General features: G+C 48.9%; 1 protein-coding gene across 4 annotated transcripts in view; it reads right to left on the bottom strand.

Annotated features, from left to right (window-relative positions):
• Positions 1-24,709, bottom strand: part of WDR47 (WD repeat domain 47) — a 207,650-nt gene that overhangs the window by 113,822 nt on the left and 69,119 nt on the right. For all 4 annotated transcript variants that reach the window (XM_063940149.1, XM_063940146.1, XM_063940148.1 and 1 more), the window contains one exon: positions 15,391-16,193. In XM_063940149.1, coding sequence (XP_063796219.1) covers positions 15,391-16,193 — 803 coding nt within the window. The remainder of the gene's footprint in view (positions 1-15,390; positions 16,194-24,709) is intronic.

Raw genomic sequence — 24,709 nt, 5'->3', positions numbered from 1 at the left:
ATGTAAGCAACAACTATATACAAGTCTTGCAGTATGTCGTCTGCACTGGGACGGGCGCCCAGCATCCTCTACGGACTACGAGAAAAATAAGAATTTACTCACCGGTAATTCTATTTCTCGTAGTCCGTAGTGGATGCTGGGTACTCCGTAAGGACCATGGGGTATAGACGGGCTCCGCAGGAGACTGGGCACTCTTAAAAGAAAGATTAGGTACTATATCTGGTGTGCACTGGCTCCTCCCTCTATGCCCCTCCTCCAGACCTCAGTTAGGGAAACTGTGCCCGGAAGAGCTGACATTACTAGGAAAGGATTTGGAATCAAGGGTAAGACTCATACCAGCCACACCAATCACACCGTACAACTCGTGATAACTATACCCAGTTAACAGTATGAACAATAACTGAGCCTCTCTCAACAGATGGCTCATACAATAACCCTTTAGTTAAGCAATAACTATATACATGTATTGCAGAGAGTCCGCACTTGGGACGGGCTCCCAGCATCCACTACGGACTACGAGAAATAGAATTACCGGTGAGTAAATTCTTATTTTCTCTGACGTCCTAGTGGATGCTGGGTACTCCGTAAGGACCATGGGGATTATACCAAAGCTCCCAAACGGGCGGGAGAGTGCGGATGACTCTGCAGCACCGAATGAGCAAACTCAAGGTCCTCTTCAGCCAGGGTATCAAACTTGTAGAATTTTTCAAAAGTGTTTGAACCCGACCAAGTAGCAGCTCGGCAAAGTTGTAAAGCCGAGACCCCTCGGGCAGCCGCCCAAGAAGAGCCCACCTTCCTCGTGGAATGGGCTTTTACTGATTTAGGATGCGGCAGTCCAGCCGCAGAATGTGCAAGCTGAATGGTGCTACAGACCCAGCGAGCAATAGTCTGATTTGAAGCAGGAGCACCCAGCTTGTTGGGTGCATGCAGGATAAATAGCGAGTCAGTTTTTCTGACTCTAGCCGTCCTGGAAACATAAAGTTTCAGGGCCCGGACTACGTCCAGCAACTTGGAATCCTCCAAGTCCCTAGTAGCCGCAGGCACCACAATAGGTTGGTTCAAATGAAACGATGATATCACCTTAGGGAGAAATTGGGGACGAGTCCTCCATTCTGCCCTTTCCATATGGAAGATCAGATATGGGCTTTTACATGACAAAGCCGCCAATTCTGACACACGCCTAGTACAAGCTAAGGCCAAAAGCATGACCACTTTCCACGTGAGATATTTTAGCTCCACGGTCTTAAGTGGCTCAAACCAGTGGGATTTTAGGAATCCAACACATGTTAAGATCCCAAGGTGCCACTGGAGGCACAAAAGGGGCTGAATATGCAGCACCCCTGTAACAACGTCCGAACTTCAGGCAGTGAAGCCAGTTCTTTTTGAGAGAAAAAAGGGATAGGGCCGAAATCTTGGCCTTTATGGATCCTAATTTTAGGCCCATAGTCACTCCTGACTGTAGGAAGTGCAGAAATCGACCCCCCTGGAATTCCTCTGTAGGGCCTTCCCGGCCACACACCAAGCAACCTATTTTCGCCATATACAGTGAAAAAGTCTTGCTGTCACGTCTTTCCTAGCCTTTATCAGCGTAGGAATAACTGCATCCGGAATGCCCTTTTCCGCTAGGATCCGGCGTTCAACCGCCATACCGTCCAACGCAGCCGCGGTAAGTCTTGGATCAGACAGGGTCCCTGTTGCAACATGTCCTGACTGAGAGGCAGAGGCCATGGGTCCTCTGAGAGCATTTCTTACAGTTCCGGGTACCGAGTCCTTCTTGGCCAATCCGGAGCAAAGAATATTGTTCACACTCCTCCGTTTATTACAATTCTCAGCCCTTGGGTCTGAGAGGAAGAGGAGGGAATATATAGACCGACTGGAACACCCACGGTGTTACTAGTGCGACCACAGCTATCGCCTGAGAGTCCCTTGACCCAGCGTAAAACCTTTTCTATCTTTTTATTGAGGTGGGACGCCATGTAGTCCACCTGAGGCAGTTTCCATCAATTTGCAAAACTGCGTGAAGACTTCCTGATGAAGTCACCACTTTCCCGGGTGGAGGTCGTGTCCACTCCCGGAATGAACACTGCTGACAGTGCGCTTACTTGATTCTCCGCCCAGCGAAGAATTCTGGTGGCTTCTACCCTCGCCACCCTGCTCCTTGTGCCGCCCTGGCGGTTTACATGAGCCCCTGCGGTCTGACTGGATCAGAACCGGTTGGTCGCGAAGCAGGAACTCCGCTTGACTTAGGGCGTTGTATATGGCCCTTAGTTCCAGGATATTGATGTGAAGGCAAGTCTGTTGGCTTGACCACAAACCTTGGAATTTTCTTCCCTGTGTAACTGCCCCCCACCCTCGGAGGCTTGCATCCATGGTCACCAGGACCCAGTCCTGAATGCCGAATCTGCGGCCCTCGAGAAGGTGAGCACTCCGCAGCCACCACAGGAGAGACACCCTGGCCCTGGGGGATAGGGTGATTAACCGATGCATCTGAAGATGTGATCCGGACCACTTGTCCAGTAAGTTCCATTGTCCTTGCATGGAACCAGCCGAAGGGGATGGCCTCGTATGATGCCATCATCCTTCCCAGGACTCGAGTGCAGTGATGCACTGACACCTGTTTTGGTTTTCAATGGATTCCTGACCAGTGTCATGAGCTCATGAGCTCTCTCCATCGGGAGATAAACCCTTTTCTGGTCTGTGTCTAGGATCATGCCTAGGCGAGGCAGATGAGCTGTATGAACCAACTGCGACTTTGGAATATATAGAATCCAGTCGTGTTGCCGTTTCACTTCCAGAGAAGGTGATACGCTGTCCAGCAACTGCTCTCTTGATCTCGCTTTTATGAGGAGATCATCCAAGTATGTGATAATAGTGACACCTTGCTTCCGCAGGAGCACCATCATATCCGCCATTACCTTGGTGAAATTGGTAATGACAATCCCGTACCGCAATTCTGAGGTACGCCTGATGAGGTGGATAAATGGGGACACGAAGGTATGCATCCCTTATGTCCCGATCCATTTCAGGCATGCAATGACCGCTCTTAGCGATTCCATCTTGAACCTGAACCTTTTCAGGTATATGTTCAGGGATTTTAATTCCATATGGGTCTAACTGAACCGTCTGGTTTCGGGATTATAACATGGTCGAATAATAACACCCTCTTGTTGAAGGAGGGGACCCTTGACCACCACCTGTTGAAGATACAATTTACGAATTGCAGTTAACACTGGCTCCCTCTCTTGGGGGGAAGCCCGCCGGGTCCTCGGTGAGGGGGCATCTTCTCACAGTCCAGCCTGTATCCCTGCGATACAATTTCTATTGCCCAGGGATCTAACAGGGAGTGAACCCACTTGTGGCTGAACTTACGAAGGCGTGTCCCCACCGGGCCTAGCTCCGCCTGTGGAGCCCCAGCAACATGCGGTGGATTTTTGTAGAGGCCGGGGAGGACTTCTGTTCCTGGGGACTAGCTGTGTTGTACAGCTTCTTTCCTCTGCCCCCGGCTCTGACAAGAAAGGACGCACCTCAGACTTTCTTGTTTCTTTATTCGAAAAGCTGCATTTAATAATGTCATGCTTTCCTAGGCTGTGCAGGTAGATAAGGCAAAATATCAGAATTACCAGCTATAACTGTGGAGACCAGGCCCGAGAACCTTTCTCCACACAATCCTCAGCCTTCCATATGCCTCTTAAGTCGGCATCATCTGTCCAATGTATATTCTACAGGACACGTCAAGCAGAAATCGACATAGCTTTTGTCTCTAGGACCCAGTATACTCATGTCCCTTTGGGCATGCTTTATAATTATATATCTATCACTTAAGACAGCATATTAAAATATTTATATGCATACTAGGGTCTCAATCTCTGCTGATAAGGTACCTGTCCATGCTGCCACAGCGCTATAAACCCATGCCGACACAATCGCCGGTCTGGGTAGTATACTAGAATGTGCACGCTATCTGCAGGATCCCTGAGAATAGCTAGTGCAAACAGGACACCCAAGGGGAAGATTCTCAACACATCCTGGCCCTAGTGGGGAAAGGATACAGCCTGAGAATTCTCTTGTGGGAAGCTGCAGTCTCTTGTCTGGAGATTCCCGCTCTTTTTCCTCATGAGAGGAGGGAAATTTACCTCAGCATTCTTCCCATTAACATGTGTACTCTCGTGTCAGGGACAAATGAGTCATCAGTGTGATATGCAAATCATCTTTTATTCCAATAATCATATATTGAATATCTTTTAGCACTCTTGGCTGTAACTTTGCATTATCGTAGTCGACAGTGGAGTTAAACTCCGTGTCAATACTTTGTTACTTTGGATAGTGAACATAGAGAGACTCTGAAGGACTCTGTGACATAGGGACAGACCAGGGTAGATTTCCTTTCTGTTCCCTAACCTTTTGTGCAATAATTTTACCTCAGCACTTACACATATCCAAACAGGTGTCGGCGTTGTTGACGGAGACACCCTCCCACACACTTATGCGCTCTATCACCTCCTTAGAGAAGCCTTTTACCTCAGACATGTCGACACACGTGTACCGACACACCACACACACACAGGGGATGCTCTATTTGAAGACAGTTCCCCCACCAGGCCCTTTGGAGAGACAGAGAGAGAGTATGCCAGCACACACCACAGCGCTATATAATACAGGGATGTACACTATACTGAGTGATTTTTTCCCTATAGCAGCTTATATACACAGTTTTGCGCCTACATTTATGTGCCCCCCCTCTCTTTTTTACCCTTTGTGTACCAGGATACTGCAGGGGAGAGCCTGGGGAGCTTCCTTCCAGCTGAGCTGTGAAGAGAAAATGGCACCGGTGTGCTGAGGAAAAAGGCCCGGCCCCCTCAGCGGCGGGCTTCTGTCCTTTTATGTACTTTAATGGCGGGGGTTAATGCACATATACAGTTTATCAGACTGTATTATGTGCTTTTCGCCAAGTAAGGTAATCTAATTGCTGCCCAGGGCGCCCCCCCTCAGCGCCCTGCACCCATCAGTGACCGGAGTATGTGGTGTGCTGTGGGAGCAATGGCGCACAGCTGCAGTGCTGTGCGCTACCTTAATGAAGACCGGAGTCTTCAGCCGCCGATTTTCAACTTCTCTTCGTTCTTCTGGCTCTACAAGGGGGACGGCGGCGCGGCTCCGGGACCAGACGACCGAGGACTGGGCCTGTGTTCAATCCCTCTGGAGCTAATGGTGTCCAGTAGCCTTAGAAGCCCAAGCTAGCTGCAAGCAGGTAGGTTTGCTTCTCTCCCCTCAGTCCCACGTAGCAGTGAGTCTGTTGCCAGCAGATCTCACTGAAAATAAAAAACCTAACAAATACTTTCTGTTCTAGGAAGCTCAGGAGAGCCCCTAGGGTGCATCCAGCTCTGGCCGGGCACAGATACTAACTGAGGTCTGGAGGAGGGGCATAGAGGGAGGAGCCAGTGCACACCAGATATAGTACCTAATCTTTCTTTTAAGAGTGCCCAGTCTCCTGCGGAGCCCGTCTATACCCCATGGTCCTTACGGAGTACCCAGCATCCACTAGGACGTCAGAGAAAAGATTTACCGGTAGGTTTAAAATCTTATTTTCTCTTACGTCCTAGAGGATGCTGGGGACTCCGTAAGGACCATGGGGATTATACCAAAGCTCCAAAACGGGCGTGAGAGTGCGGATGACTCTGCAGCACCGAATGAGCAAACATTAGGTCCTCATCGGCCAGGGTATCAAACTTGTAGAATTTTGCAAAGGTGTTTGTACCCGACCAAGTTGCTGCTCAGCAAAGCTGTAAAGCCGAGACGCCCCGGGCAGCCGCCCAAGAAGAACCCACCTTCCTAGTGGAATGGGCCTTAACCGAATTCAGTAATGGCAATCCAGCTGTAGAATGAGCCTGCTGAATCGTGTTACAGATCCAGCGAGCAATAGTCTGCTTAGATGCAGGAGCACCAACCTTGTTGGCAGCATACAGGATAAACAGAGCCTCTGTTTTTCTAACTCGAGCCGTTCTGGCCACATAAATTTTCAATGCCCTGACCACATCCAGGGATTTGGAATCCTCCACGTCCCTTGTAGCCACAGGCACCACAATTGGTTGGTTCATATGAAAAGAAGAAACCACCTTAAGCAAAAATTGGGGACGAGTACACAACTCCGCTCTATCCACATGGAAAATCAGATAAGGGCTTTTGTGAGACAAAGCCGCTAACTCCGACACTCGCCGCGCCGAAGCCAAGGCCAACAACATGACCACTTTCCAAGTGAGATACTTTAATTCAACTGAAGCGGTTCAAACCAGTGAGACCTAAGGAACCGTAACACCACATTAAGGTCCCATGGTGCCACTGGAGGCACAAAAGGAGGCTGGATATGCAGCACCCCTTTCACGAAAGTCTGGACTTCTGGAAGAGAAGCCAATTCCCTTTGAAAGAAAATGGATAGGGCCGAAATCTGAACCTTAATGGAGCCTAACTTTAGGCCCAAATTCACTCCAGTTTGCAGGAAGTGGAGAAAATGGCCCAGATGGAATTCTTCCGGAGGAGCAGTCTTGGCTTTGCACCAAGACACATACTTACTCCAGATACGGTGATAATGTTTCGATGTCACCTCCTTCCTTGCCTTTATTAGCGTAGGAATGACCTCTTCCGGAATGCCCTTCTCCGCTAGGATCCTGCGTTCAACCGCCATGCCGTCAAACGCAGTCGCGGTAAGTCCTGGAACAGATAGGGCCCTTGTTGTAACAGGTCTTCCCTGAGAGGAAGAGGCCACGGATCTTCTGAGAGCATTTCCTGTAGATCCGGAGATACCAGGCCCTTCGAGGCCAATTTGGAACGATGAGAATCGCCTGAACCCCTCTTCGTCTTATGATTCTCTGTATCTTTGAGATGAGAGGAAGAGGGAACACATAGACAGACTGAAACACCCACGGTGTCACCAGTGCGTCCACTGCAAACGCCTGAGGGTCCCTTGACCTGGCGCAATATCTCGGAAGTTTCTTGTTGAGGCGTGAAACCATCATGTCTATTTGAGGCAGACCCCACTGACTTGCAATCTCTGCGAAGACTTCCTGATGAAGTCCCCACTCTCCTGGATGTAGATCGTGTCTGCTGAGGAAGTCTGCTTCCCAGTTGTCTACTCCCGGAATGAAGACTGCTGTCAGAGCGCTTACATGACTCTCCGCCCATCGAAGAATCTTTGAGGCTTCTGCCATTGCCACTCTGCTCCTTGTGCCGCCTTGGCGGTTTACATGAGCCACTGCTGTGATGTTGTCTGACTGAATCAGAACCGATAGACCTTGAAGTAAGGTCTGCGCCTGACGAAAGCCGTTGTATATGGCCCTTAATTCCAGAATGTTGATGTGTAGACAAGCCTCCTGGCTTGACCACAGACCCTGGAAGTTTCTTCCCTGTGTGACTGATCCCCATCCTCGGAGGCTCGCGTCCGTGGTCACCAGAACCCAGTCCTGGATTCCGAACCTGCGACCCTCTAGAAGGTGAGCACTCTGCAGCCACCACAGGAGAGATACCTTGGCCCTGGGGGACAGGCGGATCATCTGATGAATCTGTAGATGTGACCCGGACCACTTGTCCAGAAGGTCCCACTGAAAAGTTCTGGCATGGAACCTGCCGAATGGAATGGCCTCGTAAGACGCCACCATTTTTCCCAGCACTCGCGTGCAGTGATGTACCGACACCCTGTTTGGCTTCAACAGGTCCCTGACCAAGTCCTGCAGTTCCTGGGCCTTTTCCGTCGGGAGAAAGACCCTCTTTTGTTCCGTGTCCAGAATCATGCCTAAGAAAAGCAATCTGGTTGTTGGAACTAACTGTGACTTTGGCAGGTTTAGAATCCAACCGTGTTGTTGTAACACCCTCAGGGAGAGTGATACTTTGACCAGCAACTGTTCTCTCGATCTCGCTTTTATCAGGAGATCGTCCAAGTATGGGATAATTGTGACCCCATGCTTGCGCAGGAGCACCATCATCTCCGCCATTAATTTGGTAAAAATTATCGGGGCCGTGGACAGCCCAAACGGCAACGTCTGAAATTGGTAGTGACAATCCTCCACCACAAATCTCAGAAACGCCTGATGAGGTTGATAAATAGGGACATGAAGGTATGCATCCTTTATGTCTAGAGACACCATATAATCTTCCTCTTCCAGACTTGCAATGACCGCCCTGAGCGACTCCATCTTGAACTTGAACCTCTAATGTAATAGCAAATGCCATGTTTAGAATTCTGAGTGATAAGAGTAGCAGAAAATAGGATTTTGGTACTTACCAGGTAAATCCTTTTCTTTGAATCCATAGGGGGCACTGGAGTACTCTTGGGATATGGACGGCTTCCGCAGGAAACAGCACTGAATATTTAAATTTAGAACACTCCACCCCTCCATATCCCCGAGTACCTCAGTGTTTTTTACTGAGCCGAACAGGAACTACAGAGAGGTTGACAATGGAGTATTACATATAACATAACGGACAACAACGAAGTTGACACATAACGTTACTGACAACTAAACAGTTGACACCATAACCAGCACTTGATAAATTTTAACCAGTCGGTGAGAGTGTGTTACCATAAGATCCTCTGAACTTACCACAAACCAGGTAAAACTGCTCTGGGTGGGCGTCCAGTGCCCCCTATGGATTCAAAGAAAAGGATTTACCTGGTAAGTACCAAAATCCTATTTTCTTTTTTATCCACTAGGGCTCACTGGAGTACTCTTGGGACGTACCAAAGCTTCCCCCGTGGGCGGGAGAGCTGTTTGGCACCTGTAACACTAGGCGGCCAAAGCTAGATGCTGATGCCGCAAACGTATCAAACTTGTAAAAGCGCACAAACGTGTGCACTGAAGACCATGTAGCCGCACAGCAAAGCTGCGTCGTAGAAGCTCCCCGACCAGCTGCCCACGAAGTTCCCACAGAACGTGTGGAATGAGCGGTTACTGATGTAGGCGGCTGTAACCTAGCATGAAGGTAAGCCTGACGTATGGTCAGTTTTATCCATCTGGATAAGGTTTGTTTAGACGCTGGCCAACCCATCTTGGCAGCATCATAGAGAACAAACAACGTATACGTCTTACGAACTGAAGACGTTCGGGATACATAAACGCGTAATGCGCGTACCACATCCAGAGTTCCAGAATGTGCTGTCAACACAGGAACTACTATTGGTTGATTGATGTGAAAAGATGACACTACCTTTGGTAAGAAAGCGGGATTCGTCCGAAGTTCCGCTCTGTCATCATGAAACACCAAATACGGTGGCTTGCATGACAAGGCACCCAAATCTGAAACACGCCTTGCCGAAGCTAAGGCTAGAAGAAAAATTGTTTTCCAAGTGAGAAACTTTATATCCACTTGCTGTAAGGGTTCAAAATATGAAGACTGTAAGAAATCTAAAACCAGATTCAAGTCCCATGGCGCTGTAGGTGGAATGAATGGATGCTGAACTCTGAGGACACCTTGGAAAAAAGTGTGTATAGACGGCAATAGAGCCAATCGTCTTTGAAAGTAAATTGACAAAGCAGATACCTGCACCTTTAGTGTAGATAAACGCAGTCCTCCATCTAAACCCGTCTGTAGAAATAACAAAAGGCGGGATAACTTGAAAGATGATGTCGGAAACTTCCGAGCTTCACACCAACATATATAGGTACGCCATATTCTGTAATAATGAGCTGCCGTAACCGGCTTCCTAGCTCGTAACATGGTTGGTATAACTGATTCTGGGATGCCCTCTCTTCTTAAGAGGGCGGTCTCAACAGCCACCCCGTCAAACGCAGCCGCGCTAAATCGGGGTAAAGGAACGGACCCTGTTGTAACAGGTCTGGACGTAGTGGGAGCGGCCAAGGATCGTCTGCGAGTAGTCCTCAGAGATCCGAGTACCAAGCTCTCCGAGGCCAATGAGGCGCCACTAGTATGACTGTGACAGACTCTCTTTTGATCCGTTTTAGCACCAGAGTGAGCAATGGAAACGGTGGAAACAGATACACAAGGCTGTACGGCCACGCAACGGTGAGAGCATCCACCGCCACTGCCTTTGGATCTCTTGTTCTGGACATATACTGGAGCGTTTGGTGATTGTGGCGAGACGCCATCAGGTCCACCTGAGGATAACCCCATCGCTGAACCAACATGTGAAACACTTCTGGATTTAATGCCCATTCTCCTGGATGAAAATCCCGACGACTGAGATAATCCGCTTCCCAGTTGTCCACTCCCGGAATGAACACGGCCGACAATATCACCTGGTGGTATTCCGCCCAATTGAGGATTCGAGCTACTTCCCGCATTGCCATGCGGCTTCTCGTTCCTCCTTGTTTGTTGATGTATGCGACCGCCGTCGCATTGTCTGACTCCACTTGGACAGTCTGAGAGCGAAGCATGTGCACTGCTTGTCGTAGCGCATTGTAAATTGCGCGGAGTTCCAGGACATTTATAGACAGCAATCTTTCGTGATCCACCCAGAGACCCTGGAGCTGACAATTTTGAATTACCGCTCCCCAACCTCTGAGACTGGCGTCCGTCGTTAGAATTATCCAATTCCAGCCTCCGAACAGTCTCCCTGCGTTTAAATTGTGTTCCTTGAGCCACCAGAGCAGAGACACTCTTGCCCTTGGCGACAACCTCACCCTGTGGTGAATCTGCAGATGCGAGCCCGACCACTGGGAGAGCACATTCAGTTGAAATGGACGCGAGTGAAATCTTCCGAACTGAAGCGCTTCGAAAGCTGCCACCATTGTGCCTAAGAGGCGAATGCACAAGTGTACAGACACTGTGCGTGGCCACTAATTGTACTAGATGGCGTAGAATTTGTACTTTCTGTTGTGGTAGGTAAATTCTTTGATTGACCGTATCGAGAATCATACCTAGGAATTGAAGGCGTTGAAGGCGTTGAGACGGAATTAGATGTGATTTCTTGAAGTTGACAATCCAACCGTGGTGAACCAGTACATCGTACGTTAGCAGCGCATGTTGGAGAAGCATCTGTTGAGACGGAGCTTTGATGAGCAGATCGTCTAAATACGGAACTATTGTCACTCCCAGGGATCTGAGATGAGCTATCATCACAGACATCACTTTGGTGAATACCCGAGGCGCTGACGACAGGCCAAACGGTAGAGCCTGAAACTGGAAATGGTTCTGGCGTATTGCAAACCGCAATAATTTCTGATGAGGCTGCCAAATTGGAATGTGTAAGTACGCATCCTTGAGATCTAGCGCAATCATAAATTCATTTGGCTCTAAACCCGCAATCACGGAACGCAGAGACTCCATCTTGAATCTGTAGTAAGTTACGTACTGATTTAGACCCTTTAAGTTCAATATTGGTCTGACTGAGCCATCCGGCTTCGGTACCACATACAGACTGGAATAATAACCCTGACCCTGTTGATGTACAGGGACCGGAATCAAAACTGCTGAATCCAATGGCAATTTGCAGAACCACCCTCTTGTCGTCCGACCGAGGCAATCCTGTTTTGAAAAACCGCAGAGGCGGAAGACAGTCGAACTCTATTTTGTAACCTTTTAACACTAAATTGCGGATCCACCCATCCGCGGATGTGTGGAACCACGCCAAATGGAACGTCTGAAGGCGTGCTCCCACAATCGGAGAACCGAGATGGGCTGGTAGCCCGTCATGCCACTGGTTTGTCGGTAACCTTAGCGTCCTGGCGACTTGTGTTGGTTTGTTGGAAACCACGACCACGTCTAGCAGGCGTGGCTGTTCCTCTGCCACGTCCTCGAAAGGACTGAGGTCTAAAGGATTTGAACGAAGGTCCAGCGTACCTCCTTCTTGATACCGGTGGAGGCAATGGTAAGAAAACAGACTTACCTCCCGTAGCCTCAGTAATCCATGCGTCCAATTCAGGACCAAATAACTTCTTGCCATCGTAAGGCAACGCCTCTATACCTCGTTTGACCTCTGCCTCCGCATGATAAGCACGCAGCCAGAGTGCTCTTCGTGCCGTAACTAGCGACGATGAAATACGAGAAGTGAGCTGACAGACGTCAGTAGACGCTGTACAGAGATACTCTACAGCCTCACCCATTTGATTTGCAAGTAGTATCAGGTTTTCGTCATGTAAAGCAGATTTGAGTTCTGTAATCCATATTATGAGCGCCTTAGTGACCCAGATGCCAACCAATCCAGGTCTCAGCATTACTCCTGCTGCTACATACATGGACTTTAGCATAGTTTCTATCTTGCGATCTGAAGGGTCTTTAAGCGTAGTAGCTGCTGGCACTGGTATGGTTAATTTCTTGGTAAGCTTCGACACTGACGAATCAACTATTGGTGGATTCTCCCATGTACATGTTACAGAGTCGGGAAACGGGTAACTAGACTTAAATCTGCGAGGTATAGAAAACCGTTTATCTGGATTCTGTCGTGTTTCTACTAACATCTGATTAAGAGATTCCGAGACAGGAAAACTTATTGGAGTTTTTTGTCGTTTAGTAAATACGACCTGATCATTTGTGAGAGGCTCCTCAGTTTCAGTAAACTTCAGAGACTGATGCACCGCTCTGATGAGATCATCAATGCCGGAATTGTTAAAATCCTCACTATCTGACTCCACTTCGCCCTCCTCACCCTCATCTTGTTCCGTGAGGTCTGGCATGGAATCGTCAGAATGCAACATAGCAGAAACTGGAAAATCATAAGACATATGAAATTTATCCCGTTTACCCAAAATGGATTTGGACCTTACGCAAGGCGGAGACGCCTCCGTTAGTTCTGGTGGTCTCACTCTAGACTCAGATCTTGCCGTTTCCCGCTCCTGTCGAGCGGCGGTCAATTCTGATTGCAACCCAGCCAGTACATTTGCTAACATTTCCCAAGGAGGGGTCGGTGAGGAAATAGGCTGTAAAACTGGAGCAGAAATTGTATTCTGAACCGAATCCACAAAACATACTGTACATGTGGTAGATCCATCCGGTAACACACTGCTACAGACTTTGCAATTATGCTTTTTAGTTTTTGCTGGTGCCTTACTCATTATGGCGACAGACAATACAATACACAAACACAGACACTTGCACGACTCAGTAAAATAGTAGTAAGGTGTCTCTATATATATATATATATCTGGCCAAGTGCAGTACACGTGGCCAGTACTATGAAATGTGATCCCAAATTCCCACTAACACCCCTGCGCCTCCGGTGGAGTAGAGATGTAGTACTGGAACGTTCTGGAATCACAGCAGGAAGACACAGGAAGCATGGTTAAAAATGGCTGCCATGCTTATACATACAATCACAGTGCAGGTTCTATTCCCACTGATATCCTAAATAGCCAGTGTAACCATCCCTGCCAGTCCTACATATATATATACATCATACTGCCATGTTGCTGCTGTACCTTCTCCCCCCACCCCACCCCCGCAGATGCAGTGAGGGCCGGGCAGCGGGTTCGTGGGGAAGCCAGCGGGCCCTGGAAGCGGGACGGGGAGCACGCTGTGAAGCGCCATGAGTAGCAGAGCAGCTGAACAAGCGGCGGCGTGAGCAGCGGCCGGGCTTCTGAGAAGCGGCGGCCGGAGCAGCGGGCGGGCTATGCGAAGCAGCGGCCGGAGCAGCGGGCGGCTATGAGCAAGCGGTGGCCGGAGCAGCGGGCGGTCCATGAGACACGGCGGCCGGAGCAGCGGCGGCGCCTGCAATCAATGTCCCCACACCTCGGGGCGGCAGCGGGAGCTGTCCGCCCCGCACACATACCTGCCCTTCGTTGTGATGAGGCTCCGACGGGGCTTCTCAGTAAGCGCCGGCCAGCCTGTGTACAGAAGATCTGTGTGTGGCTGTGAGGGTGCTCATTTAGTGAGGACCGACACGCCCCTGCTGCTATCAGCAGCTTGCACTATCCCTGACCCTGCCTTTTGGAAGGGGGAAAGGGATGTAATAAAAATAGAAAAAAATATTCCAAAAATAAAATAAAATTCAAAGTAATTGTGGACTCAGCCACAGAGCTGTTACTACGTCGAGCACAGAAAAAACACTGAGGTACTCGGGGATATGGAGTGGTGGAGTGTTCTAAATTTAAATATTCAGTGCTGTTTCCTGCGGAAGCCGTCCATATCCCAAGAGTACTCCAGTGACCCCTAGTGGATGAAAAAGAAAAATGGGGTCCCTTGACAGAGCTACAAGCCTAAATGCTTTGATCAAAATATGAACTAAATCCAAATGCTTTATTATGGTGAGTGTAGAGCCGCTGTGATCTTTATACAGGGCATTCGAAAAGTGCCTCCGCAATGACTGTGCTGTAAGCAAGTCTCCCTGCAGAGAATGTGTGATCACATAATTGTTTTTAAGCACTTTATTTATATGAAATAAGAGAATGTTATGTACTTGGGCCATTCCATGAAAAGGATTAAAAATATACCATTCGTGACAGTGTAAATAAAAAAATCTGTAGCTAGCGCTCACTCTAGGTGAGTGTGCTGATCACTGAGGAAGGAGTATTTTAATTTTGAAGGGCAAAATTTTAGATGTGAAATATCGCTATACCTACAGTAGCTGTAGCAATACATACATCTAGAATTTTGCCATTCAAAGTTAAAATATTCCCTCCTCACTGATCAGCACCCTCACCTAGAGCGAGCAATATGTAGCTGTGAATCTTAAGTTTTTAACATACAGTAGGTTGACCAGTTAATTATAGCTTTTTCGCATAGGTTTTCATAAAAAAAAATAACACTCTTAATTTGGAGTTGAGGGGAATTCCTAAGTCTAACAAGAGAGGGTAAGATTATGCACAGACCTGATCCCAAGGGATCTGTGTATAAGTGTAGTATTATTCTAGACCAACATATATGAGCAATATCAGAATTTATTCATTAGCATAGCTCAGTTGGTGGTGCTCCCATGCGTCATACATTATAACATATGTAAGGAAGAGAAGAAAGAAGACTCTTAAGAGTGCCCCAACAAAAAGAGTCTTCTTTTCTTCTCCCTTACACATAGAATTATTAAGTTTAAGTTTTCTTTACAAAACAGTGGTGGACTTGGCTTGTCCCATAAGTGACAACTACATCTTGTGATATTGTGTTGAGTGTAACGGAGGGGAAAAAAAAATTCTACCTAAAAAAAAAGTTAAGAAAGTGAAGTTTAGATGTATTATGCTGCCATGCTAATATGAGGATATTGTTATACTATGTTTGGTTTACATTCTGTGCATGGCGCAAAAGACAACAACAACCCATAAAAACCTATCAGATGTAAGCTTTGCAGTCTAGCGTTGCCAAACTTAAGACAGACAATGTCTTATTGGTTTCTAAGTATTAGTAAACAATATCAAAACAGCATGACATTGACAAAGAATCAGTATTACATATGTTTTTATCTGGACAAGTAAAACTTTAGAATACGGATGACCAAACATCCCAAGCATGTCTCACAAATACCTTTCAGAAGACTCTTCATAGATGCTGTGACAATCCGAGCTCTCCAACATTAAGCTACGACTGAGTTTCTGCATTCCAGGGTAGTGAAAATTAGCAAATGAATGTGACATGGGAGATGTTTTACTTCCAGGCTCAGCCAATCTCTTATCATGACCACTCAGCCCACATGTTAGCCCATCCAGGGCCGGGTTCAGTGAGCGTGACATGTATGCATCAGCTGACTGTGGGCGTCTCATAGGTGAGGAAGGGTATGGGGAGAGTTTGCTGATGAGTGGGGTAAGAAGATCGGCATAGCCTGCTTTGCTGGGCTTCATAAGTTTGTCAACATGAATATTCAGGGTCTTCTGTTCAAAGGCACAAGAGAACACAGTAGGAGGCAAGTTCTGAAGCCAAGATAGAAGACTTAAGTCCAGATCATCACATCCATTGCCACAAAGGAGGTCTATTCCAACCAGGACCTCGCTCTCTGTAATCTCCTCCCCAGTGGCCTTGCTCTGGCAGAATTCCACACAGCATTCATACAGCAGGCCCTTCATGATGAGCTGAAACAACCGGTTATTACTGGCCTTAAATCCTGCCTCACTTAGCTTTCGATCAGCAGGGATAAACTCAGCTACCATGGCACAGGATTCTTCAAAGCAGTGCACACGTGCGGTGCTAGGATTCCAGTCCTTGAACTCTGCGTGGTTTGTGAGCCTCGGCAGTGTAAGCAGAAGACACAACTTGCTATAATCGTCCTTAGAAGAACAGTACTCCTCTAGAGCATGGAGACATTTCACAGCTTCTTGCATTGTAAATTCCATCTGCAATAGAACAAAAACATTTTCACTTGTACCTACTCACTTACAGTTTGCACAATTTCTACAGTGAAACATTGGGAACCATTGCATTAGTTGCTGTAGCTGAGCATCATAAATAGCACAACCGCAACTCCCGTACTTACAAGAATGCAGGAGATATCAGCAATAAAAATAGCTTAATAAAAATGTAATTCTAATATAATCATGTGGAAAAAGGAGAATTATGGTAAGAACTTACTGTTTATTAAATCTCTTTCTGTGAGGTACACTGGGCTCCACAGGGAATGACATTGGGGTGTACAGTAGGATCTTGATCCGAGGCACCAACAGGCTCAAAGCTTTGACTGTTCCCAGAATGCCTAGCGCCGCCTCCTCTATAACCCCGCCTCCGTGCACAGGAGCTAAGTTTTTGTTAACCAGTCCAATGCAGTAGCAGGCAAGAGACGGCAACTATTAGTAGCCACATACACCACATTCTCACGAAAGGAGAAAGTGTCAGCAGCTAATGCCATACCAACCCAAGGAAGCTAAGTGCGTCAGGGTGGGTGCCCTGTGGAGCCCAGTGTACCTCGCAGAAAGAGATTTAACAACGATAAGTTTTCTGCTGCGGGGTACACTGGGCTCCCCAGGGAATGACATTGGGGATGTCCTAAAGCAGTTCCTTATGGGAGGGGATGCACTGTACCGGGCACAAGTACCCGGCGTCCAAAGGAAGGCTCCTGGGAGGCGGAAGTATCGAAGGCATAGAACCTTATGAACGTGTTCCCTGAGGACCATGTAGCCGCCTTGCACAATTGTTCAAGGGTCGCACCACGGCGGGCCACCCAAGAAGGTTCAACCGACCGAGTAGAATGGGCCTTTATGGTAGCAGGAGCTGGAAAGCCAACCTGTACATAAGCATGTGCAATCACCATTCTAATCCATCTGGCCAGGGTCTGCTTGTGAACAGGCCAGCCACGCATGTGAAAACAAAACAGAACAAAGAGAGAATCCGACTTCTGATGGAGGCAGTTCTCTTCACGTAGATACGGAGAGCCCGTACCACATCCAAAGACCGCTCTTTGGAAGACAATTCAGGGATGCCAAGGCCGGAACCACAATCTCCTGATTAAGGTGGAAAGAAGACACCACCTTAGGTAAATACCCGAGACGTGTTCTAAGAACCGCCCGATCACGGTGAAAAATCAGATATGGTGACCTACAAGACAAGGCACCCAGATCCGACACCGTTCTAGCAGAGGCAATAGCCAGCAGAAACAATACCTTAAGAGAAAGCCACTTAAGGTCTGCAGATTCAAGAGGCTCAAACGGAGACCCTTGCAACGCCTCCAAAACCAGCGACAAGTCCCAAGGGGCCACAGGCAGGACATAGGGAGGTTGAATCCGCAACACACCCTGAGTGAACGTATGTACATCAAGTAACGTCGAAATTTTTCTCTGGAACCAAACCGACAAGGCAGAATTATGAACATTGATGGAGGCCAGACGAAGATCCAAGTCCAGGCCCTGTTGTAGAAACGCCAAAAGTTTGACCGTACTAAACTTGTAAGCGTCATGATTGTTAGATGCGCACCAAGCAAAGTAAGAATTCCAGACCCTATGGTAAATCCGAGCCGAAGCCGGTTTCCAGGCCTTCAACATGGTTTGAATGACCGCCTCAGAAAATCCTTTGGCCCTCAAGACGGAAGCTTCAAGAGCCACGCCGTCAAAGCCAACCGGGCTCAATCCTGATATACACAGGGGCCCTGAACAAGGAGATCAGGGTGCGGTGAAGTAGAAGAGGATGCTCTATCGAAAGACCCTGAATGACTAAGAACCAATGCCATCTGGGCCACGCGGGAGTGATCAGAAGTAGGATTCCTCCTTCTTGCTTGAACTTCCGTATTACTCTGGGCAGAAGTGACACCGGAGGGAACACGTATGGCAGCTGAACGTTCCATGGAATTGCCAGTGCATCCACGAATGCTGCTTGAGGATCCCTTGTCCTTGCTCCGAAGACCGGAACCTTGTGATTGTGGCGAGACGCCATCAGGTCCACATCTGGAAGGCCCCACCTGTCTACAAGCAGTTGAAACACCTCTGGATGGAGGCTCCACTCTCCGGCGTGTACGTCCCGACGACTGAGAACGTCCGCTTCCCAGTTTAGGAACCCCGGAATGAACACTGCCGATATGGCTGGCAGATGGCGTTCCGCCCACTGAAGAATCCGTGATACTTCCCTCATTGCCATGCGGCTTCAAGTGCCACCTTGATGATTGATGTACGCCACCGTGGTGGCGTTGTTCGACTGTACTTGAACAGGTCTGCTCTGTATTAGATGCTGGGCCAAGTTCAGAGCATTGAACACCGCCCGCAGTTCCAGAATGTTTATCAGGAGGAGAGACTCCTCCTTGGTCCACCGACCCTGAAGGGAGTGTTGCTCCAACACCGCGCCCCAACCTCTCAGACTGGCATCCGTCGTCAGAAGGATCCAGTTGGAGATCTGAGAAGGGACGACCCCTTCTCAGTGACAGACGGACCTCCGGAAACAAGGAGATCATTTGAGACCTGATCCGGTGAGGCAGGCCGTCCCACTTGGCAATAATACGCTTCTGGAGCGTACTCCACCATGTCGAAAGCAGACACCATGAGACCTAGCACTTGCATTGCCGAATGTATCGACACTTGCGGACGAGATGGGAAGCATCGAATCCTGTCCTGAAGCTTCTGAACTTTCTCCTGAGACAAGAAAAACCGCTGGTTGGGAGTGTCCAAAAATGCCCCCAGGTGCACCATGCTCTCTGCAGGGACCAGGGAAGATTTCTTCCAGTTGATGAGCCACCCGTGGGATTGCAGAAACTGGATAGTCAGATCCAGATGGCGTAGGAGGATTTCTGGGGAATTTGCCAGGATCAACAAGTCATCCAGGTACGGTAGGATCCTGATCCCTTGACAGTGGATAACAGCCGCCATGACCTTGGTGAAAACTCGCGGAGCCGTGGTCAAACCAAAAGGTAACGCCCAAAATTGGAAATGGAGGTTGCCAAACGCAAACCTCAGGTACTGCTGATGCGACGCTGCAATGGGAATATGCATATAATACCCAGGTTCTAATGCCAGAACAATAAAGCGAAGAGTTTCCACACGAAACTTGGAGACCCTCACAAATTTGTTCAAGGACTTGAGGTTGAGAATGGGCTGGGAAGAACCATTCGGTTTGGGGACTAGGAACAATGTTGAATAGTACCCCCTGCCCCTCTGAGCCAGAGACACCTGTACTACCACCCGAGGGGCCAGGAGGGACTGTACCACCGAATAAAGATTTTTTGCCTTCACCTGATCCGAAGGGACGTCTGTCAGGCAAAATCGATGAGGGGGACGATTCTTGAAGGATACGGCGTAACCTCGAGTGACGACTTCCCATACCCAGGCATCGGAAGTGGTCTTCAACCATTCCTCGGAAAACCCTAGAAGTCGGCCCCCCACCCTGGGATCCCCCAGAGGGAGGTCCGCCCATCATGCGGCAGGCTTGTCAGTTTTGGAAGCAGGCTGACGGGCAGCCCAGGCCCGTTTGGGTTTGGGCTTATTGGGTTTGGAAGTGCGAACCTGTCTTCGGGTACGCCTGACCTTTTGCTTTCCCTGAAGGACGAAAGGAGCGAAAGGGAGTACTCTTAGCCTACGGCACCGAAGGAGCGGTACTAGGTAGACATGCTGTTTTAGCAGAAGCTAAGTCAGCTACTATCTTGTTGAGGTCTTCTCCGAAAAGAATGTCTCCCTAAAAAGGGAGTACCTCCAGGGTTTTCTTAGAGTCCATGTCCACAGACCAGTACCGTAACCAGAGAATTCAGCGAGCCAAAATGGACGTAGTAGAAGCTTTGGCCGCCAGAATACCGGCATCAGAAGCCGCCTCCTTAATATAATGAGACGCTGTGACAATATATGACAGCCATTGTCTAGCATGATAAGAAGCGTTGGAAGGCAACTCCGCCTCCAGCTCCTGAGCCCACGCTTCAACAGCCTCTGCAGCCCATGTCGCTGCAATGGTGGGCCTATGCGCTGCACCAGTTAGGGTATAAATTGCCTTTAAACAACCCTCCACACGCTTATCTGTCTGTTCTTTCAGAGACGTGACGGTAGTTACAGGCAGAGCTGAGGATACCACCAGCAGCGTCACCTGCGAATCCACTGGCGGGGGTGTTTCACAATTTTTACTTAGCTCCGCTGCGAGGGGATAGCGAGCCAGCATCATCTTGTGAGGTGTGAATTTCTTTCCTGGATTTTCCCAGGACTCCTGACGTATGTCAACTAAATGGTCAGAATGAGGTAAAACTTGTTTAACCACTTTCTGACGTTTAAACCTGTCCTGTTTCTTAGGGGCATCATCAGGCTCAGGGTCATCAGTAATTTGAAGAATGGTCCTGATAGCCTCCAACAAGTCAGGAGCTTCCACCTGTGAAACAGCTACCCCATCAGAAGCGTCGGGATCAGAATCTGTGAGGTCAGTATAAACACCATCCTCATCAGACGAGGTGTCTGGGACGTTGGTGGATTGTGAGGAAGTAATGGCCCACTTAGAGGACCCCTTGGTCTTAGATGGGCAAGGGTTAGACTTCTGAGTAGTCAGTGATTGGTTCAATTGCTGTAACTGAGCAGACAGTTGATCTGCCCATGGTGGGCTAACCGCGGGGATCATAAGCGGTTGTACCGGCACAGGAGGTCCCATAGTTAGTCTAGTTACCAGTCTAGTTACCAGTGTATTCAATAGCGTGGAGAAGGTAGCACAAGGTGGGTCATTTTAAACCCCCATTGCTACAGTCCCACTTGGGGGTAAGGTTCCCCCAGAACCTGAACCCTCAGCTGCTATATTTTCCTCAAATGTGTCTGCGGCGTCACCACCACGCAATGTGGGATCAGCCCCAGCACCATTGCCCTTTGTAGCCGACATATCCAAAAGCTCAATGCAAGGCAACACAGTACAATATTCAGCAGCACAATACCTGACAAGAATCCCCTGTGCAGTGTAATCAGCACAAACAGGGAATTCAAGAGGTATATCGTGACTAAAAATCAGAGAAAAATACACACTGAGTATATCCTGTGAACTACCTATATTAAATGATAAAACTGACGCACTTAGCCCTCTCAGGTTATAGAATATAGGGATAGCAATCTGAGTGAGATACATGAAATGGAGGTCACACAGCAGCTATAAGCACACACACACATAGTCACAATGTACAATGCAGAAATTATGACATGCAATAAAACTGCACTGGACTAGCAATACAGAGTAGAACTATGTATAGCTATACACTAAATAGATATAACATTGCACAGTAAAGACTGGATGTATATCACAGAGTACTTGTACTACATAACCCTGACTAAATGCACTCTTTCTTGTCAGCAGACATGTAGAATACTTAAGTCTCCTGTAAAATGCACAGCGCTGACATGCAGGCGGCTTTACAGAGGAAGATTTGCCCAAACAGTCCCAGGATCAGCTCAGCTTGTCCTAATGGCGCCCAAACGCTGATGGAGTGAGGGAGAGAGAGATGCAGCTCCAGGGCGGGAACATTTACTCTAAATGGCGCCCTGGTGCTGGGGGAGGGGCTATAGGTCAAAGCCTTATCCCCCTGTTGGACTTCACAACTGGGTACTGTGGGCTTATATAAACGGTTTATGAGCGAAAACCGACCTGCGCCCTTGCCCTGGTGGTCTAGTGGGGTCCCTATACTACCACAGTGTCCACACTGGCCGCGCGGGATCATGATTTACAGCGGGTCCCGCCGAGGGGACCCACTTACCTCCTCGCTGAGTGCGGCCACGCGATCCAGAACAGCGGTCGTGTGTGTGACTAATTGGAAGAAAACTGGAGTCTCAGCTGTAGGTACCCGGCAACCAGGGCATGGGAGTGTACAGCGCCGCAGGGGGAGGTGATGGAGCTGCAGCAGGAGATGTCTGACTGACATCTAACACAGACAGTGTCTCTGCTGCAGCCCCTGAAGTCTTCATTTTTCTTTAAAAGCTTCTTCACAGGGCTGCAGGAGCAGCCCCCCTCTTGTATGCCTGCTTACTGCATGGCACCAACTACAAAACTGAGCTCCTGTGCATGGAGGTGGGGTTATAGAGGAGGCGGCGCTAGGCATTCTGGGAACAGTCAAAGCTTTGAGCCTGTTGGTGCCTCGGATCAAGATCCTACTCTACACCCCAATGTCATTCCCTGTGGAGCCCAGTGTACCCCGCAGCAGAAAATAGGATTTTAATACCTACCGGTAAATCCTTTTCTCTTAGTCCGTAGAGGATGCTGGGCGCCCGTCCCAGTGCGTACTGTATCTGCAGTTATTAGTTGTGGTTACACACATGTTGTGTTACGTTTATTGTCAGCATGTTGCTGCAATTGTTCATGCCGTTGGCTTGTGTTCTGTTCAATGCCACGTTGTGCGGCATGCATGAGGTGTGAGCTGGTATGAATCTCACCTTAGTTTAACAATAAATCCTTTCCTCGAAATGTCCGTCTCCCTGGGCACAGTTCCTATTACTGGAGTCTGGAGGAGGGTCATAGAGGGAGGAGCCAGTTCACACCCTTTCAAAGTCTTAAAGTGCCCATGTCTCCTGCGGATCCCGTCTGTACCCCCATGGTTCTATAGTGACCCCAGCATCCTCTACGGATTAAGAGAAAAGGATTTACCAGTTAGTATTAAAATCCTATTTTCTCATACGTCCTAGAGGATACTGGGGTCACCATAGAACCAAAGCTCTAGAACGGGCGGGAGAGTGCGGATGACTCTGCAGCACCGACTGACCAAACTTAAGGTCTTCATCGGCCAAGGTGTCAAACTTGTAGAACTTTGCAAATGTGTTTGACCCCGACCAAGTAGCTGCTCGGCAAAGTTGCAATGCCGAGACCCCCCCGGGCAGCCGCCCAGGATGAGCCCACCTTTCTAGTAGAATGGGCCTTCACAGATTCCGGTAACGGCAATCCAGCCGTGGAATGAGCATGCTGAATCGTGTTACAGATCCAGCGTGCAATGGTCTTCTTGGAAGCAGGACACCCAACCTTGTTGGGAGCATACAGGACAAACAGAGCCTCTGTTTTCCTAATCTGAGCCGTTCTGGCGACATAAATCTTCAAAGCTCTGACCACATCCAGAGATTTTGACTCAGCGAAGGCATCAGTAGCCACAGGCACCACAATAGGTTGGTTCATGTGGAAAGAGGAAACCACCTTCGGTAGAAATTGTTGACGTGTCCTCAATTCAGCTCTATCTTCATGGAAGATCAAATAAGGGCTCTTGTGAGACAAGGCCGCTAACTCAGACACCCGCATTGCAGATGCCAAGGCCAACAGGATGACCACTTTCCAAGTGAGGAATTTCAACTCCACCTTCCGTAAAGGTTCAAACCAATGTGATTGAAGGAACTGCAACACCACATTAAGATCCCATGGTGCCACTGGAGGCACAAATGGAGGTTGGATGTGCAACACGCCTTTCACGAAAGTCTGAACTTTTGGAAGGGAGGCCAATTGTTTCTGAAAGAAAACCGATAAGGCTGAAATCTGTACCTTAATTGAGCCCAATTTTAGGCCAGCAGCCACACCTGCTTGTAGAAAATGGAGAAAACGTCCTAGCCGAAACTCTTCCGTGGGAGCCCCCTTGGATTCACACCAAGAAACATATTTCCTCAGGGGCGTGGTTACGATGGGCATGGAGTAGCACGTACTGTGCTGAGCTCTTCTGCCCGAATATCCTAAAATATATCCTGCAAGCTCTCCCCCGGGGTAAAAAGGTGACCCGCACTTGCCTTGCTGCAGGGTGCACCCTTCGGAGTGTTTGCTGCCCGTTCTGCTCTCCTGTGGGGGTGACTGGCCGACAGGACGATCCCGGCCTGGGTGCTGCCGTGCCACGTGGGTCACTGTGCTCTACAACTGCTTCATCTGTCGCGCTGCCGGGGAGAGGTCTGCGGCTGTGAGTGCTCCCTGCCTCCCCCTCCTGCTGCCGCCCAGACCCGCTGCTGTACGGAGGGCTCCGGACTCCCCTGCTGCGGCCGCGGCTGGCCGCGCTACTTCCGGCCGGTGGCTGGAGCAGTCGCACTCGAGGTCTACCTTGCTCCACTGAGCTTAGTGTACCCCCCCTGCTCCCCCTTGTGTCTGCTGCCTCCTGCTGGAGAAGCCACACTCCTGCTGCCCCTGTCCTCCTGTTACACATAATGGAGTGGTAGGGGGGAGACTACACCTATAAGCTTCCCTGGTACTCCCAGCTGCAGCCTCTGGTACCCCTGCTGGAGCTACTGAATTGGGGCTACCCTTCCAAAGCCTACTGACCTGTTTCAGATTCTGGGGTGATCCTCTGTAGGGTGCCCCTGTGTGCCTGTGCAAAGGCTGCATATTCCCTGCTTGGAATATCTCACTGTGGCTTTTTACATTTTCATTATATATATCCAGCTGGAGGCTGCTGGCCCACCACTGTGTGATTCCTGATTTGTTGATATAACACTGGCTGGAGGCCTGCCTGCTTGTTTTACCATAACTTTCTCAT

Source organism: Pseudophryne corroboree, chromosome 9 (genome assembly GCF_028390025.1).
Source record: "Pseudophryne corroboree isolate aPseCor3 chromosome 9, aPseCor3.hap2, whole genome shotgun sequence".
Classification (NCBI taxonomy): domain Eukaryota; kingdom Metazoa; phylum Chordata; class Amphibia; order Anura; family Myobatrachidae; genus Pseudophryne; species Pseudophryne corroboree.
This window is presented reverse-complemented; position numbering and strand designations above follow the sequence as displayed.